Raw genomic sequence first — 20,700 nt, forward strand, 5'->3', positions numbered from 1 at the left:
AAAACCAAGGCAAATATCCTCAATTCTGAAAAACAAATGTGTTTACAAAATCTTAAGAGCTGTTAGTCCGGGTATTTTAGTATTATACGGACGGCCTCATTTCAGACCGTCTGTTCTAGCACCCAAAACGACATTCCACAACAGTAACTATAATTTGACGAAGTTAGGTTAGGATTGCTAGGTTTGGTACCATTAATTATTATCAACGTGTTCTTTCGCTTTCCCAGAAAACAGACTGTCTGAAATGAGGTAGTTCGTATAATACTAAAGTACCCTGCATTCTTTATCGCGTTAATTGATTTCGCTTAAGTTCAATATCAAGTGCGGCACACTTGGTTTGGTTTAAGTCAGTATTGAGCGGGCCTCCCCGATGGCGCAGTGGTAGCGTCATCTCCTTATAATCAATGGATCACGGGTTTGATATCCGGTGGTGGCACATAGTGGTTCATATCCCACTTTAAACTTTAGGTCCAGTCCCGAACTCAATCAATCAAGTCAGTGTTGCATCCAGCCACAGTCCTGCGGGCTGGGGATCAAATTTCATGCTGGGGAATATTACAGGCATGAAATTATCATACCAATAAAACAAAGGTAATCATGAACAATTTTAGGTATCTCCGAATCACATGACAAGAATTGACTTACTGTTTTATGCCCACTTTATGCACAGATAGTCTAATCGGGACTGGAGATACATTTTAAGTGGGATCCGAACCACTGTGCCTCTACCGGGTATCGAACCCGTGACCCCTTGATTACAAGGCTGCGACGTTTCCATTATACCATCGGGGAGGCCTCACAAGACAAGAGTAAGTTGTAATTTGTCACCTGATTTATTTTAGGCTAAATATATTGTGACATTCCGTTGTCACTTGTGGGATACGTGGACCACATTTTTGATATAAAAGTAAATATACTACTGATAGTTAAGCAACATTTTTCCTAAAGTGTCTGTACAATGAAATATTGAACATAACTATTTCTAAGATATTGTCACAGATTTATAGCTACAAGTGAACAATTTTGTGTCACGGATTGGACAGAAAAAGCACTGCCTCTTTACTTAATAAGAAATTTATTTCAATTTCTGAGAAGTGTCAAATTATGAGAAAATAATTATTTAAGACAAAGAGAGGAGGCATATTCTTAGTGGACTTGAGGGGGAAATGTAACAGTTATAGGAGAAATTCATTGTTTTTTGGTGTCACGGGTGGGACCCAATAGAAAACAAATGTAAATTTAAAAAAAGTTAAAAGAAACGAATAGTACGTAAAACACCTTCTAACTTAATTATGATTGAGTTGTTATTTTATGTCCACTTTATTCACAGGAAGGCTAATCGGGACTGGACCAACAGTTGAAAGTGGGATCCTAACCACTATGTGCCTCCACCGGGTATCGAACCCGGAACAAGTTGATTACAAGGCGACGACACTACCACTGCGCATTCGGGGAGGCCTAACTCAATTATGTTACTTGAATTTTTATGCAGATGAAAATTTCAGATTGTTCACTCACAAGATAGTACAAAGTTACAGCATTGCATTTGATTTTAAAAATTGAGATCCCAAGGATACTTTGACATGGAATGACCTTGTTGTAACAATTCTGTTACTAAACGATGACGTCGCGATTAGCCCGAGTACAAAAATGAAGTAGCAATTTGAAGGAGCTATCCTCAATCTCCAGTAAATACTTGTCTAAATATACAGGGTGATTATAAAGTCCCATGACATTTTTGGGAAATCGGCTACTAATAACAAAATAAATGGTACCAGTACAGAAGAGACACCAAAACACAAAATTAACGCTTTCCAACATAACCTCCACAAAAGTAACAGATTTCCACATGACCTCCATCAATTTCAAAACAAATGTCCCAACGTGACAAGATAGCATTAAACACCTTCTCCAACATAGCCGAAGTGGTCATCTCACATGCATTTCGTGTGCGCTCTTTCAGCACTGTGAGATTGGCAAATTTAGTTTTGTAGATCTGCTCTTTGATAAAAACCACAAGCAAAGAAATCCAGTGTGGTAGGGTCAGGTGAACGGGATGCCCACATCCGAAGAGATCCTCTTCCTATCCACCTGTTGGGAAAGGTGGTGTTGAAGTACTCTCGAACAGTGGTTGCGAAGTGGGGCGGTGCACCGTCTTGTTGGAAGACCACTGTACCAAGGATACCATCATCCAACAACTACGGCTCTAGGAACATGTCGAGGTAAGTGCCTCCATTGATTGTTTGATCCACAAACATGAATGGCCCATAGACTTTTTTTTTGGTCATGCCGAGCCAGACATTCACTATCGGAGTGTCTCTTTGCCATTCGATGGTATCATTGGGCGGCTCATTGCCCCATATTCGACAATTTTGACGATTCACATGTGTTTTGGAAAAATGTCACGGGACTTTATAATCACTCTGCACTAAACAAATTGAATTTGAATTAAAATGTTTTGGGTGCGTCAGCACCGAGGCTATTTTGCACCCGTCACACTATACGGGGTCCAGCCCCTTAAACTAAAATTGCCTTACTTTGGTTAAAAGCTGAGGCTAAAAAGGGCGCTCACCACAATAAGGACAAAACACAGACACAGAATAATACTGGCAATGGGCCCAGTCGCCAGAGCCTCGTTAGTCTGCAGTCCGGGGTGTACTACGTGGTGAGGTTGACTATTGGGTTCAGTACGCGGAAGGAGCACCCCTTACACCCGACTAAACAAATTGAAGTGCAGTTCAAGAAATATACTAGATATTAATAAAACATTAAAATGCTGACCGAGGCAAACTTTAATAGTATAAGAAATATACATAAATATACATAAAAACGTAACGTTTCCACCCTATAGCAGGGTCTTCTTCAGACGAATATTCACAATAAATTCATTGTGAATATTCGTCTGAAGAAGACCCTGTTAGAGGGTGGAAACGTTACTTTTAGATGTATATTTTTTATACTATAAGAGTTTGCCTTGGTCAGCATATTAATGTTTTATTAACATGGAAACAAGGCTTAACAGTGTTACCAATACTAGATATTGAGCAAGAATAAACAATAGGTCAATTTTTGAAAGCTGCAAAAACAAGAAAAGGGCCAAATTATCCCGCCTTTATTTGTTATTCACAAAAGGGCAAATCGTTATTTTCTGATCCCGAGAGTTCTGCGTCGATCCCGATATCGTTTTCTGGTCTGTATTTTATTTTCTTAACACAAGTTTGTGTTTCGGTATCGTCCTGGAGGAGCCAAGCGATCGTCTTGCTACTCCGCAAGCTTTCTCCATCACTCTCGAATCTTGAAACTTGAAACTAATACCAGATACAAAGAAACTTTCTCCCAATCTTCCTGGCCACGATGCAATCACAAGGGAATGTATAGCTTTATACGAATGATCTATAGATGTTTTTTTTTTAATATCTTAGCCGACTCGATCAGGTTTAAGCTTTAATTTCACTTTTATTTTGAAAGGACATAAGTTTCATTGGATTATACACTTTTGAGTACAAATATATTTCGAATTGCAGCAAACACCAATTGTAACAGAAAGTTTCGCCCAGTAAAGATTAAAAAGTATTTACAAGTTCTAATTATGACTGAATTATTATCCAAAAACGTTCCAAATGAACGTAAATAAATGTACATTAGGTTTTGACAATCCATTTTTCTTTATGCAAAATTTAATATGTCCAATCACTAACTAAATAAATATAAGCACATGTAAAATCCAGTCATATATTTCTAGATAAGAGTATTTAAAAATGGGGGGATGATGATTTAAAAGCATTTATACACTACTCACTCGCTAGATCCATTAATAACAGACGTAAGAAATACATTCAGAATTCCGATCGCAAATCTAAACACTGTGCGTACCATTTCATACACAGAAGTGTCTGGCGGTTAAATCCTTGAAGCTTCATCATTAAGTAGGTTCGTTTAAATAAGTCTACAATTAGCCTTACTGAACTTAGTCGTGAATAAACTGAATTTAACTAAAGCCCCAGCTACACTTGACCCTCTGTACCCCAATAATGCATGGTTTATGAAGATTTTGTTGTTTATGAACGTTTTCAGTTGATTTTAGCTCTCGGAAATGTGCTCTTGTGAAGCTCTTGTGAAGCAGAACAGCCCGAAGGCTTCGAGCAAGTGAATATACCACCCGAAATGACTTTCCACAATGTAAAACATTGAAATCTGTCGATTAAAAAAAGTTTGACGTGATTCTTGAGGGGTACAGTGGGTAAAAGGCCCCATTATTGGATCTAACACAAAATACTGCAAACAACTATCCCACTGTTACCTGTATCAGTCTCTACAAGATTCCCTTGCATAACAAGAATAGTTGTGCACACACACACACACCCATGTAAAAAAAATCCTTGGCTCGGCAGAACCCAATGTCGGCTGATACAGGCACTTGAACGTCTTATTGTTGCAGGGTAACTGGCTGAGCTGAGACAGGTAAACTTTATAAAGCTGCCTGCAGAGGGCAGACTCTCATTTACGTAATTTACGTCACAACAAGAAAAAGTTCTAGTGCGATGAAAAACCCTTCCTACTCACGAAGGCTGGGTGGGGCGGCTGTGGGGATAGCGTCAAAAAGCAGATAATACGCAATCACCACAATGTGGAAAATTTAATTGATTCTAATTGTCATTTCACCCTATAAATACAAGCACAGAGACTTACTCAATTGAAAAGTCTAGTCTATTTGAATTTTTCAAAACAAACAATCGATTCTTTCACGAAGTGAATATCAAGGTTTTAAATTTACAGAACAATAAACGTGCATAGCTGGTGGCGTAATAATAATCCCCTCTAAATTGTCACTGAAATAACAGGACGTCTTGTGTGTTCTCATGGATTTTGCTTTATTTCACTTTGCTTCTTGTGTATGACGTCTTAAGAAAGGCATATTCAGCTTCAAAGTACTTTGTCAAACGCTTACTACCATTCCCTATTGCAAAATAAGTCGAAAAAAGTGGGTCCGTGAACGGAGTAAACACCCTTGATTTATGAAGAAAACAACTATTTTTTGCAATGATTAGCGTTTCAAAACTATGTTTATGATGACCCTTAATTTTAACTATGCTTTCCTAACCTAACCTTACCGTGAATGTTTCGTGGGGCAAATATGTTTTCCACCTTTATGCAAGACGCCATTTTCTCACATGCAAATCAACGCTTTCACTTATTGCACAACGCTTGAGCAACGTTGGTAGCAAGACCGTTGTGCGGAAAGGAAGACGTGTTCATATTAGAAAACATGGTTTCCATGTTAGTGTATGGAGAATCATAGCGGTAACAAGGTTATTTTGCAATTTCTAGACCTGACTGCCAATTTTTAACTGCAGATTAGTGATTACAAGGCCAACATTAGTGAGTATGCCGAATTGGAAAGCAATTCGAGATACTTCTGGTATTGTAAATTCATAATAATTTTACCTACTGCGTTACAAGACCTTATACAGCCTTTCGAGTTCAAAGCATGTGGTGAATGAAGATGTGGAAGCTAGTTGTAATTACTATTATTACTATTGTAACATAAAAGAAAATAGTGTACATCTATTTTGTATTAAGCAAGTTACGACCCTTTTTGACTAATCGTAAAGCTGATCTAATAATACCTGCCAACTGCAAAAAATATATATATATATATATATATATGTAGGAGAATTATCTATCAATGAGAAGACCTCAACATCTGCTTCGCATCAACAAAATTTAATTTCTTAAAACAACTAAGGATGCAGAATAGAAATGAATGAAAACAACGATGGACAATTTGCCTACGATTATCTTTGCCGTTGGCCGTACCTATCGGGGTTGCGGCGATGAAGATTTACGGCGCACTAAATAAAATCAGGCCAGTTGCATAACAAAATACGCTTTCATAGTCAAAAGGCTTGTTTGTGATTTAGCTGTATCTATCTGTTCGCCAAAAAAAGGTAAACACATTTTAACGTAGCTTTGAATTGATGAATTTGAATTGATGTTTTAAGTCCACTTTATTCACAGATAGGTTAATCGGGACTGGACCTACAGTTGAAAGTGACTGTGCAATGTGCCTCTGCCAGGCATCGAACTCGTGATCCCTTGATTACAAGGCGACGCCGTTACCACTACGCCATCATGGAGGCACTCTAAGGTAGTTTTAATGGAACGAATTTACAATACCGGAAGTATCTTCAATTGCTTTCAAATTCGGCATACTCACTAATTTTGGTCTCATAATCACGAATCTGCAGTTAAAATTTGGCGGTCACGTCTAGAAATTGCAAAATAAGTCGAAAAAATGGGTCCGTGAACGGAGTAAACAGCCTTGATTTATGAAGAAAACTACTATTTTTTGCAATGATTAGCGTTTCAAAACTATGTTTATGATGATCCTTAATTTTAACTATGCTTGCCTAACCGAACCTTACCGTGAATGGTTCGTGGGGCAAATATGTTTTCCACCTTTACGCAAGGCGCAATTTTCTCACATGCAAATCAACGCTTTCACTTATTGCACAACTTTGAGCAACTTTGGTAGTAATACCGTTGTGTGGAAAGGAAGATGTCTTCATGTTAGTGTATAGAGAATCATAGCGGTAATTGACAAGGTTATTTTGCAATTTCTAGACATGACCGCCAAATTTTAACTGCATATTTGTGATTGCGAGGCGAAAATTAGTGAGTATGCCGAATTTGAAAGCAATTGGAGATACTTTCGGTATTGTAAATTCATACCGTTTTAAATGCCGCAACAGATGCCCGTTATTTTAAAGAAACGAACGTTGTCTTTAATTTGTGAGTCTTTTAAAATGTTCGTCAACAAAGGAAAATGACTTTATCGCAGAGTACTAAGGTCACTGATTTAGAGACAATAAGCACTAAATTCCTGAGCTTGCGGCAATTACGATAGTACACTGTACATCCACATACCTTGTATTGTTCGACGGACAATAGAATAACAATTCTGGTGTTCCTCACATGTAGAATTGCTTGAATGGTTTTTGACTGGCTGTATTGTACTGAAAGGCCTCCCAGTATGACCAGAATACATGCTGCATTGTTACGAATCAAAGTAACTATCGATGACCGCGGCTGGCAAACCGGAAAAGTTGCTTGATCAGCAAGGCAAGGCCTCAGTATGTGTATGTTGCCCGTTGAAGGTCGAGTTGCTCTGTGTGAATGAATGGTAGACTCATCGCACCAAACCCAAACACCTTCTTCGTGAAGCGCCGTATTTCATCTGATGTAAGCGTGGAATGCTTTCATATTAGGTTTAGGCTTGTTGGGTTTAAATCTATTCGCATAAATACACTACATTTAGCCTAACAACGAAAGCATTTAACCTGACGTCAGAAGACGAAATATAGAGCGACCAAGTAGGTGTTTGACTTAGGTGCGATAAGTCAGACCCTTTTGTTCTAGACCCGAGAAGCAGGGGTATAACTGATGGCACGCTTCTCAACCACCTTTCTTGATCAAGCCCCGCACTTTGTCTTCTGACTTCGTTGTTAGGTATAGGGTTCATAGTATAAATACAATGCAGTGTTTGTGACGTTACCAGTCGAAGGGAGGAGGGGCTAGAAGGTGGTCAAGAAGTGTGCACCGGCAAGCACGGGGGGAGGAAATTAGACGTATCACGCTCTCTCTCGCTAAATTAATAGAGTTTTAAATAAGATTCGCAAGAGAAAAAACGGGGGAAAGGGCACGACGACGGGTGTTTCGCCGAGAGGGCATGACGTAAAGAAGAAATTATGTCATATACATCAGTCCTCAAAAGTACCCTTACCGAGATTTCAGCTAAATAGAAACTCCATATTTATGGCATTACCGTAGTTTGGTTTGATTTCTATTATTTAGCATCGCTTTTCTTCCACTTTCGGCTAATTGTGACCATAAGGATGAGTGATTACATGATGACATTCACGAAGGGACACTGACAAAGAAAACACGTGTTTTGGTCGGGATTCGAACCCGCCACCTTAAACGTCGTAGCTCACTGTGCTAACCACTGCACCACGGAAGTCGGCAACATTACCGTAGTAACTAAATAGGTGTAGAATTGTTTCGCTCACATAAATCACGGTATATATTTCAAATGCTTTCTTACCAATTTGTAGTCCAAGTGATGCTTTGATATTTATATCACTTTTTTTCTCTTAGAGAGTTGTGGAAATGTAAAAAGTGGGTAAAATATGTGTATTTACCAATCAGATTCAGGCTTATATTCGGTCTCAGTGAAGTTTGATGGTGCATTAATCCCTTGTCTATTTGAACCATTAACATAACTAAGGAAATTCTGAGGTACATGCCTTGTGTTTTGTTATTTTGAGTCAATTTTCCCACTTTTTGGCAAACCGTTATAAATGGATGAAAGGACACTATAAGAAAAACACTTTTGTCCAGATATAACACCATTAAGCCTTGTTTCATGATATGAAAAACTCAAAAAGCTGACCAAGGCAGAAATTTATTTTATTTTAAAACATAAAACTAAACGTTACGTTTCAACCTTCTAGCAAGGTCTTCTTCAGACTCTGTACCAAGTACAAATGAAACAAGATACAAAAAAGGAAGATATATATACACAAAAATCACTCCCCTCCAGACAAGATTATTAGAAAGTTGTTTTTTCTGGAACATTCCAGCAGGTGGCCTTCCCTTGTCAACTGTAATTTCACCTGACATGTTTTGTACCTTGTTTCATTTGTACTTGGTACAGAGTCTGAAGAAGACCTTGCTAGAAAGTTGAAACGTTACGTTTTGTTTTATGTTTTAAAATAAAATAAATTTCTGCCTTGGTCAGCATTTTGAATTTTGTCCAGACTGGAATTCGAACATGGAACCTTTTGCAGTGAGTTTGTGAGTGGTCACACACTTTGCCACGGAGGCGCTAGCAAACCAATTTTCGGTTTTAAACTTTGACTTGATTTTTATTTAGCACAACTGTTCTCCCACCTAAGGCTAATCGCGACGATGAGGATGAGTGATGATGTGATAAAATTGTTGAAGGGACACTCACAGAGAACATATATGCCTAGGCAAGAAGTACAGACCGGGGATTTATGGCTTGCGAGCATTAGAAAGGGAAGGAGTACATATAATCTTCATCCTAAATAACCAATTCGAAACCACGCATGTAAAAAAGAGGAAGCTTTCTAAATAATAAAAATATCTGAACGTTTTCAAAATAATAAAGTTGGCAACACTTACCCACTGACCATTTACAAGCCACGTGATGTTTGCCGTGGGGTTGGACTTTGGGGAGGAACAGTTCGCCCTTAACGTGTCTCCAACGGCGTACCTGTGTTTCTCCACTTTCAACTGTGGTTCGCCCTCGGGGAAATCTAGAAGTAAAATATCAAGACATTAAACAGTGTTATGTACTATCGCAAGCAAACCGAATACAAATAAATCGGGCATCAAAAGAACAGATAACACTGTATTTGTTATTTGACATCACCTAACTACTCATCGGTTATTCTAAACAATGAAGATGAATGATAAATTGATGAGAAAAATGAAGGGTTAGCTAATCCAGCGTTCGAACCCATCTCTTGCTTTCTTTATTCCCCCTCTTCCATTCTGTCTCCCTACTGTCTTACTCCAGAGAAGATAATAGACGTCTCTCTCTATCTCTTACTTTCTCTCTCCATTTCTCCGTTCTTCCTATCCAACCATGGGAACGAGCGAGAGAGATGAGGAGGGAGAAGTAGAAAGATAATTTCTCCATCTCTTCTCACATCTTTCTCATTCTCAGGGATTTACTCGGAATGGGAACATCATGATACTTAGTAGATAGATTTCGTAAGGTCATCTATATTAATCATCTACTTAAAATATTAGTGATAACGCATTCATAAACGGACATAAGCGATGCCATAAAATGTCATTTACACCCATACATACACGTAGTATTATAATGTAGAAAAAATTAGGTATGCTTGCTGAGCTTCCTACATTTCTATGTGTATCTACCCTTGTGCATAAGGAAATCCTACAATAATATGGACTTCTATGCCAGTTGTGTAACATGCGATGGTTAATGGGAATTAATTCTAAGGGAGATCAAAATTTAAAACGTTGTAGTCTTTAAAAGGGATGTGTTGAACTCATATGTACGTCTTATCAAAAGAAAAGTTTAAGAGAGGTAAAAAAAGATAAAGTGCTCCGCTGTGCTTAGCACCATGCCATGAAGGCGTATAGGGGGTGTGGGGGTAACGCCCCACACTTTCTCGATCCGGTCGTGAGTGGGGGTGATGTGATCAGCATCACGCCCCTAACCGCCTTTACCCCCCAGGGTTTCCCCCAGGTACCCAATGTTATTCGACGCTGGGTGGGCGCCGGGGCCGCTTCCATCGTTAGAAAAGTTCCCGGATTTGAACCGGCTGGGGTTCGAACCCGGGACCTTGAGCATGGTTGTCAGACGCGTTACCCACTGAGCCACTAAAGAGAGAGGAAAATGAATTAATAAGGAAGTGAAGGAGAATGATAGAAAGGGAGAGATTCACAGTAACAGATTCACAGAGAGAGGGAGAGAGAGATAAGAATGTGAGAGATGGGAATGGGTGAGACGAAAAGAAAAAGAGAGAGAAGGAAACAGAAAAGACGGAATATAGAGAGAGGGAGAGAGAAATACGGATAAAATTAAGAGACACTTACAATCATAGATCGATGGCAAAGGGAGTAATAACAGAAGATCGATAGAGAGACAAGAAAATATAAAAATAATGAATGACACAGGAGAGGTAAAGAAAACAAAAAAGAATCAAACATGAAGAAAATATGGAAAAGGATAGAAAAAGAAGACCGAAAGCTAGTAAAAGATGCACGAAAAGAGAAAAAAATATATACAATTTCTTTTAAGGTAAAATAAAGGAAGATGATTTTTTCTTATCCCTGAAGACGCTCAAGGTAGAGTTAATTAAGAAAATCGAAACACACTGAATTGAAAGCAAGGGGTGTGGATATGGATTGTGGATAACAGATACTGCATACCCTCCATGTTCTGTATTAAGGAAGCAGAAATATCATCTGGGTTACGCGCTCCAAACAACTAGCAGTAAATTGATACGCAAAAATACTTGAGAAAGATATACTTGTAAATAACGGCTGCAAGCATGGTGGTTAGAACTCTGTGCGAACAATATGTTCCGCGTCTTTTGTTCAGTTAAGAAAACAAATAAATCTACTTAGCTTCGTCGAGCAACAAAGGATAAAAGAACCAAAAACAAAAAATGCACTATGTAGGGAGTTTTAACCCCCTTCCCTCCCCCTTCGTCCGGGTTTGATAGCGTGTCAGGATTTTAAGTCTGAGGAAAAGCAGACGCACCCAGCGACATGGAAAAGAAAAATCGCTGTTCCTGAGAAAGCAGAACAAAGACTAAGTAGATTACATTTCTCGAGCTGTTCCTGAAGATAAGAAAGGAAAGCGTCTTGTGTGAGACCGCGCGTTCTCTTGCAGAAGGTAAGACTCGGATGCCCAAATGCACCGGCACGTTCGCCGAATATGCAAGGTAATGTCTTTCCCTCTTGCAGTTCTGGCGGAAATAAGATGAGATTATTAAAATGGCCGTAAGGCAGATGCACCTGCAAAAGCATCATATTTCAAATGTGACTCAGGTTATATACAGCGCGTCCACCGTGAGACTAACATTTTGAAAGTTTATTTATTTTTCATTTCAGGTCATACTGTTGCGATTTCAATAGAAACAGAAGCAAAAACGTAACTTGGTAACGTTGTAGTTCGCGCTAGAACCACAGTGGCGTTAAAACACTAAATTATTTCTAAAATGGCGATTCCTAACGAGCGTGCACAGGTTGTGTGGTGTATGCAGAAACAAAATCCAATAGTTAAGTGCAACGAAACTTTCGTCGTGTGTACAATAAGGACCTTCCGGCATTCAAGACTACACATAAAGAAGTTGTGTGAAGTCATACACTCTGTCATAGTAGACACGCTGAACAACACAAGGCGTGACATTGAGTACAGGTTAGCCATTCTTCGTGACACCAAAGGCGCCCATGTGCACTGAACTGAATATTGTGAGTTACACTGAAAACTTTGTGAGTTAAATTATCATTTTCACCTATAGTAATGATGGTATACAAATTTTCCTTTCCATATATTTGTTTAAAATGTTGGAGTCGTGCTTTGTACAGTCATGAACACTTCTGGATTGTAACGATCACATTGAAAGTTAATCGGATTGTTACAACCCATAAGTGTCCATGACTGTACATACGTTTACCTATTTCTTATCTTTAATTTAATCAGACAGGTGCAAAATAAATAGCCGATATCTGATCGTTTTTATGGTGAAATGTTATAGAAATGCTAAAGCCTTGCAATTTCATCACCGACGTTTCGCAATTTGAACCCGTGAGAAAAATGTTTACGTTGTCTCATATATAAAATTTTTGTTCCGAAATAACTTCAAGTCTGTTTGTTTTGTCTTTCAGAAATTCGGTCTTTCCATTTATTTCCGGTTTCTTACAATTACCGTTGAAGGAAAGTTGCCTTACACAGAGACATCTGTTGAGCTGCTGCTAAACTATTATAGACTTATGTTCGATGCTCGCTGGTAAATTGTTCTGTCTTATCTCTAATTTTTTTGTAGTTTCCTTTATGTTCTCGAGACGATTCTTTCTTATCATAGAATGCTGCTGATACATGTAAACGAAATTCACACGTGTAATTCCTTCATTGGCTAGATAATAATATTTGTCTGTCTCTAACACTAAAATTTACTTGATTCCCTGGCTTCATTGCACAAAAATTACCGACTGATACCACACATCTACTCCAACATTTTCTTTTCAATATTCCAATATAGAATGTGTCATCAGGACGACATATTGTAAGTGACTTATTTAAACACCCTGACGTATCCATCTGTTTAATATGAGTCCATGCGTAACGTTTTGTTGCTAATTATTCGAAAGTTTTGTAAATTAATATTCAGCATTGTAACTCGATTGGAAGTGTATAAATACATATTTGTTATGTTTTGTAGAGAGATAATGGTAGACGATGCTCAGGTAAATGTTTGATAATAGGCTGCTACTGTTTTCCTCGTTCGCTCTGTATAAAATATTTTCACAGCAGAAATTGAATGAGCGGTAGGGTTCCCTCATACATCCGGCCACCCTGTAGCCATGAGGTCCACAAAGTACTCTTCATAAGAGACGATCTGTAGTGTTATTCTGTGGCAAAAGCTTTAGCTATGGTTTTCTAAATGTGAGTGTATACTATTGCAGAAACTGCAATCTGCAATCAACCGTGGAGGAACTACCAAAGTCAGCAAAACAGCTAGAAGCTGGCAAAAGCGGCTTCGAATTTTTGTCACGTTTATGAATTCAGCGCCACTGTCGAGTGCGGAAGGTTCATTACACCTGACAAGCAATGCGAGGCACGTCACTGCACTGCGCTGTCCCTTTACTCAAGAGATCACATTCAGGCAGCATCATACATCACGCGGTTTCAAAAAGCAACTTGATGGATTATCCTCGATACAACACCCAGCACAGAAATTTTGCCATCGATTTAGTTTCTGAGGGGGTTGGGGCTTAAGTTGATGTGGTGTGCTGCGGTCTGCACTAATCTTCCCAGTGTCTTCATTGGTCAACTTGTGAAGGCGTATCAAGTGGTTGTGGAATGTCAGTTTTCATCTTTAAGTGAATGGAGACCATGAGAATTGATCATGATTAGTATGGGGACATTTTTTGGTCGGGACGGGAATTTTTTTTAATCCCGAATTTCTGGACGGGAAAACTTCGCAATTTCTAGACCAAACCGAGACATTTTTGGGACTGGAAATGATTAAAATATCGCTACACTGTGCAAATCTTATCTACACATTTCACCTTAAGCGATTATTTTTTTGTATTTCTGGAATAGAAACTAAAAATTTCCGAAAAGAGTCAGACACAATGCAGAAAACATGGAGAATTACGAACTTCTAAATGACAATTTGAAATTTCCCGACTGTTCGGGATCTCGAAAAGTCGGACAATCATTTCCTGAAGTCGGGATCGGGACCGGAATTTTTTTTTTCCGATCTCGGTACAGATTTTCCGGGATCCCGCAAACCCAAGGCAACATTGACAAAGGCAGGGACTCTAATACACTGGAGAGACCGAACGTTAGTTTGGGCATTTCGTAAGTTGCTTGATAATTCCATGAGAACACTAACAAGGTGGTGGAATTTCCATTGCTAGGGAAGATATTGATCATCTATTGTAACAATATGTGGATCGACAATGACAGACATATAAAACACCTACATAAAAGCTTCCTTCAGATCAATACTTATGAAACGTTTTTATTACAAGTAGGTCAAAATTATTTATAATATAGAACTATTGGTATTCAATTGAGAATTATAATAGAAAATTATTTCATTAACCGTATTCAGTTTCATCATTTTAGAAGGAATTATTAGGATATAATTTTTTTGATATACTAGTAAACGTTATAAATATTCATATCTTTTCAGACCAAAATAATTAAATTAACCTTGTGCTTCCATCTAGGATAAAAATAGAAGCTTGAGGTTTTTGGAAATGTATCGACTGTGAATCAAGGGCAATCACAGGAGTTAAGGTCATTACGAAATTTTCGGTTCAAACATACGATACCAGGACGGTTCACGAACATTGTATAGTGGTTCGTGTCCCATTCTAAACTGTAGGTTCAGTCCCAATTAACCTATCAGGGCACCGTGATAAAAGTGAATGAATGAGTTTCCCGAGAGATGGCAGAAGTGATGCAGTAACTTTAGAAGAAAATGTGTGACGTGCGCAGTTGTAATCTGTCGTCAATAATTATTCGAAGTAAATCGAGTTATTGTGCTATGAAGTAGCATATACAACTCTAACTCATTGTTATTTAATTCACTTGTGATTTATATGTTCTTTACCACTGTACTGTAAAATACTAGAAATAAATTCACTATTTATATAACAACACGGTTTGAGTTTAGAATTAATTATTTGTGTAGTTATACAGGGTGGCCCAAAAAAGGTAACGGAAATGTAGAACCGTTGTATTATGTGTTCGGTTACCTTTTTGGGCCACCCTTTATAAGGTATATAAATCAAACTGGTATTTTAAATACCCATTTCACTCAAGTGGGAAAAAATTTTAATGATGTAGTTTGAAGTATCAACATATCTAAACGATGACATTAATTAAAATCTTCAAGCGCTGAAGTAAAGTTCGGGTGTAGAAAGAATCAAAAGATTTCACTGACTGAAATTCCCTCCTTTCGTCTGCTCAGCATACGCTAGTGAATAGGGCTTCCCAGATGGCTTAGTGGTAAGGATGCCGCTTTGTAATCAAGGGGTTCCTTGTTGGATTCCCGATGCAGACAAATTGCACAGTGGTCCGGATAACACTTTAAACTATGCATCCAATCCCAATTAGCCCATCTGATCGTAAAGTGGACTGGAAATGGACTTTGACAAAAGAGTCAGTAAAAGATTTTTTTATTTTCTCCCACTTTGTACGATCTCGTAAAACGTCCCCTACTCTGTTGCTAGAAGAGGGCACACTAATACAAACACACACACACACACACAGAGAGAGACCTATGCATATAGGGTATGCTAGAAACAAATTCAAATAACGGTCTCCACGAGACTGGGAGAATAACACGCCAAAATAGAAATCCTAATTTTTATTGTGGTCACCCGAAAATAATAGCAATAACAACAAGATCCTTAAGATCCTAGTTGGAACTACAATCCATTAGGTGACATTCTACACAGTCTTCTTGATATGTTATTTCTGGTTTCGTCACCGTTGAAGTATTAAGGGAATATTTGAGGCATATGCTTCAAAAGGCATTTTGGGAAATTTTCGAAATTTTAACTGCAAGTTTTCGTATTTTAACTGCACTTTTTTCATTACAAGTAGATGTTTTGGCATTTTAGGAACAGGTGTTATCATTTTAAGTGCTTTATTTTGGCATTTCCGTTTATAATATCCCATTTTTACAGTGAAAACTACGGTTGTAATGATAGATCACTAGAAGATCCTTTTTTATTATTAGTTTTTATGTATGTTTAATATTATTTTATTTAGTGACAGCTATACTTCTTCTTTTATGTAGTTTCCAATGTAACTTGCTGTAGGGATGGCGTACGTGACGGTGAAAGCCAGCTTGCAGAAGTCTGTTTTAAAATCTTGCCTTTTCAACCTGAGGGGTGTTGGAAAAAGTTCCTTCTACTGTTTTTTTTTAATCGCCTAGCTATAAGAGAATCTATTGATTAACGGTGGATGGCATTCTTACGTTTTTGGGGCTAGAGGGGAGACCTTTGGAAGGTTCTTCGGTGCCAGTAGAGTGGCTGGTCTAGTAAAATGGCTAGCGGACACGGATCAACCATTTGCTTACATCGAAATACATAGATAAGTCGACGCATGTTTTCATGATTCGTTTGGTGCGCGGAAATATTAGTTTCAATTTGTTTGATTCGACACTGTCAAGGGTCCGGCATTTATTTAATCTGGGATTAAAGGGACAGTGGTAGGATGAAAAGGAATCATAACAGTTTATTTTTATATAATTTCAACCAAGTTTATTCTATTTTCTCGAGGCCATTTCCATATAAACAAGAAAGGGAGGGAATTAGAGAAACATGTCATGTATACTAGTGACAAGCTAGATACATTTTAACTAGTACTGCTGGTCTAGGCCAGCGTGCGAACCTCTCATATATATATTGCAGTGTTTCAATTAAAGAGGATCATGTCTTTTTTTTATTTGGGGGTTATTTCAAAGGTAATTCTTTGTACATATTTAAGCAACGAAATAAATAGTCTTTGTTATATATTTTTAAACTGAACGTCTGGGTATCATAGAGATAGAAGAACCGAGTTTTCCCTAATATCCATGGTAATGAATATGGTAGTTATTCTATGTATTTAAATCGATTGATCCGTTTTGTTTTAAGTGTTATGCTAATTATTTTGCCTGGAGAAGTAACGAAAATAAGTAACAGGTCGAGCCAAGGGAGGTTACTCTACCTAGAAGAGAAATAGAGTATACGGTATATACTCTGTCTCGGGAAACTGTAGAGCAACAACACTTATAATGTTACAGAAGAGATGAAAGCGAGTGGGTGGAGCAAAGTAGTGCGTGCTCTGCAAAAGGCTGGTAGGTATAGCCACGTTTTCCCATCCATGCACTCTCTTCCGCTCTCAGCGTTAATTGGTAGAACCCTCTCGAGTCAGCGCTCGTAAAGAGGACTTGTTTTCGTTCTATTGGTGCACAGATTCCTGGAACATGGTGTAATATTTTTTGGGTCTGGATATTTCTGGAAGTACTCACGCCGTACCAGGGACTAACATAATCGCAGGGGAACCCACATCAAAAATGAAAACCATCAAGAACATATATGTTGCGGTATAGTGTGCGTTAACACTATTTTATATCCATCTCCGTAGTTTCTGCAATAGCCATATGATCAAGAGGCTTCCACGATCGACTCTCTTGATTGGCCACTTTCTTAACGATGACGTAGATGACTGGACAAAAATCTAAATGGATTGGTTAAGGCGGACGAATCCCGGCATCCTCCATCGAAAGGGAATCTTGTCTCCCGGCACATCCCTTAAACGAGGGGGAAGATTTTGTCCTCAAACAACCCTTGCATTGATTAACGATACAACACAGAGTTGACGTCAATTTGAAAGCTGTGATGTGAAAGAGTGGAGGTTCGACAATGTGATGGGGTATTCATTTACAAAAAAGAAAGAAGACGAAGTTTCCAATCTCGCTGAAAGAGTGTATCCCTATTTCCAGACAAGGGGCCCCTTCATTAGCGGGATAGATTGGATCTGTCGCCAAGGAATTCTGCGCCGATAAGCAGGAGGTGAGAAGGTTTCCACGACATTCTTCTCTGTGAAAGAACACTGCTTGGAGATAAGTCTGCAGCCAATGCTATCCTTTATTTAACGTTTTCTGTTAATTGAAAACGGTGGTCCAGACACTAGAGCGTCTGGCTGTTAAGCGGGAAACCCAGATTCGATTTCCGGCGGAGGGTGATTTCAACGGTAAACTTTCCTGCAATGTCATTGCATTGAGAGGCTCTAAGAAATGGGTGCGTGGGAGTAAAGGCGGCCGGAGCATGGTGCTCATAACATCACCTCCATAAATAGTCGAGATTGTGAATGTGTGGGGCCTTACCTCCACATCTCCTCAAAAATGCCCTCACGGAATTTTATAATGTTCAAAGGTTAGGTAAAACCATCACCCGCAAAGTGCCTTTCAGTCTCAGCGCTCGACCAGTTATCACAAGAACTTACAATTTCTTCCGCTACTCCCCTGATGGCGCTGGTATCCGACTGTGGTCTGCTTCTACCAAGACGCTTCTGAAGCAGGTAAACTTAATGATTGAGAGGCTTGTGATTTAAGTATTTGAGTCTTTCAAACATTTCTGTCGTTGAGGAAACAATGCATTTCAACACTATTGGAATGAAGAATCTGCAGATAGGTTCACTCACATCTTCAGAATGACCATTATTCGTAGAACGGAACAATGCATTCCACTGGCTCAAAGCCGGTAGTAGGCTCTAGATTTTCTTAGCACGCAATGTTAATTGGACATTATACATTGTCTAGTACTTTAAACTATACTCATTCTATATTTTCTTGTAGGTTTCGCTTCAAACACACTCTGGGTAAGAGAGGTAAAGGATTTTGGGTGAATGTTTTGAATTGCCAACCAAACAGCAAAAAATCTGGGCGATATCATTGGATATTTGTCATTTTTATAAACTAGGTCCATGTAAATAACGAACTACAAGATGTGCGTTGAGTTTGCAGAACGACATGATTTTTACGTATAACTTTTTTTCGTTACAAATCCAACAGCATAAACAAGGGAAGACAGTTGTTCTGATTTCTGGCGAGAAGCTCAAAAGAAGTCAAAAATAAGTAAATAAATAAAATAATTAAATAAAATAAAATAGAAACGTAACAAAGTGATTGGTTTATGCTCTGGATAACAAAACGAAGTTAACGTATCTATATACTAAATGGTTATGATACATTTGCGTATCCACCGGGGTCACGGAGGGGCAATCGTCCTGGAAAGCGAGTTGTAAAAAAAAGTTCATCGTGTTGTTTACGTGAAAAGTAAAATAAGTGTTATTCCATTTTCGTATAATTCAAAATAAAACATTGCCACAATACCGAATCGTTATTTGTTCCCTTCAATGGAAAAGGGTATTATTTCTCGTGCTAGAAAATAAAAATAAAGTAAATGGTCTCTCCCCCTGGAAAAATAATGTTTCTTCGGTATGAAGATACCTTATGGTATGCAGTTAGTGCTTCAAACATTCTCGATCTCGGACATAGTAGAAGTGATGTCATCAGCAGCACGCTCCGACCGCATTTGATCATCGAGAGCTTCCCTTAGGTACTCTTTGAGGTGAATCTGGGTGAGGCCCAGACCCTGCTATGCAGTATCACCGATGGGACAGCCGAGATGACCACCAAACGAACCCTCCACATGGTAGCCTGAAGCCCTAACGACTAGGCCACCGCGGTTCCTTCTTCCTTCATTAACGTATTCAAAATTCACAACAAGGCGAAAGAATTCTCTTACTTTTAAAAGAATAGCCAATAATATAGAAATTTGACTGGCAAAGGAATTAAGTTTTCTTCAGCATGCCAGGCATACAAGCGAGAAGAGCAAACACACGATTGCCCATTTTTGTTGTAAATTGGCCGGGGGTTCTCTCTTCTCGGTACCACTACAAAAAGTGTCTCGTTTTAGTTGAAATTTAACACTTTCCCGTTGAGTTTCTTGGAAAAACAATAATGCTATGACGACGGGAAGTAACGAGTCAGTTTTCCTGATATACCATTTATTATACGCAAAACGAATAATTCCAAGTGTTACACAGCTTTCTACTCGTATATATTTCCACACTCGGCAGAAAACCTTGAACCACAGCTCGGTACACAGTCTGGCGTCTAGCGAGTTCTAACTATCAGCACTTCCTCGTTCTTATCTCCCTCGAACCGCGAGAAGTTGAGGAGCTCTGTGGTCAGTAACTTGTCTATTACGTCAGAGCGACGCTCAAACTTCAAGCCCTTTTTCTTCTCTAACAGCTCAGTACATTTGATTACAAAAATATTCAAATAACATAACTAAAAATTACAATTGTCATAATGCATGATAATTTCCAGGACATCTGGTGGAGGCACATTGCACAGTGGTTCGCATCACACTTTAAACTGAAGATCCAGTCCCGATTAGCCTTTATATGCATGAAGTGAGCTTGAAAACCAAACTGAAACAAATAATTGTATAAAAGTCAACGTATACCAGAAGAGTTTTGCTTCTCCCATGTTTACCTTGCTTTCTTGTTTCTTGACATATCTTTCCCATTTGTCGTTTCTTCATTGTCGCCTACTTTTTAGTTCATTTCTGCCTCTCGTGTAGCTCCCATTGTCCAAGAGACTGAGATAGCTAGGCAAAGAACCACGTGGGCCGCTCAAGAAGTATTAAGATAGATCCCGAAGATATCCTCCGAAGCAATCAAGGCTCTTAATTGAAATAGAGCTTAAGTCCTGTGCAATCAGCGATGGAATGGAATCACTGTGCAAAGGAACGTGGAAATCGGGCAGACGTTGAAGACTAAGGAAGGCTTTTGTCTTACCGCGAGAGGTAACCGATCTTTGCCTCAAACTT

General features: G+C 38.7%; 1 protein-coding gene across 1 annotated transcript in view; it reads right to left on the reverse strand.

Moving 5' to 3' along the window:
* The window catches only part of LOC145987262 (uncharacterized), a 687,473-nt gene that overhangs the window by 81,051 nt on the left and 585,722 nt on the right, over positions 1-20,700 (reverse strand). The window contains exon 4 of the mRNA XM_083121777.1: positions 9,208-9,341. Within this exon, the coding sequence (XP_082977903.1) occupies positions 9,208-9,341 (134 nt within the window). The remainder of the gene's footprint in view (positions 1-9,207; positions 9,342-20,700) is intronic.

This window comes from Lepisma saccharinum, chromosome 4 (genome assembly GCF_977018435.1).
Source record: "Lepisma saccharinum chromosome 4, izLepSacc3.1, whole genome shotgun sequence".
NCBI lineage: Eukaryota > Metazoa > Arthropoda > Insecta > Zygentoma > Lepismatidae > Lepisma > Lepisma saccharinum.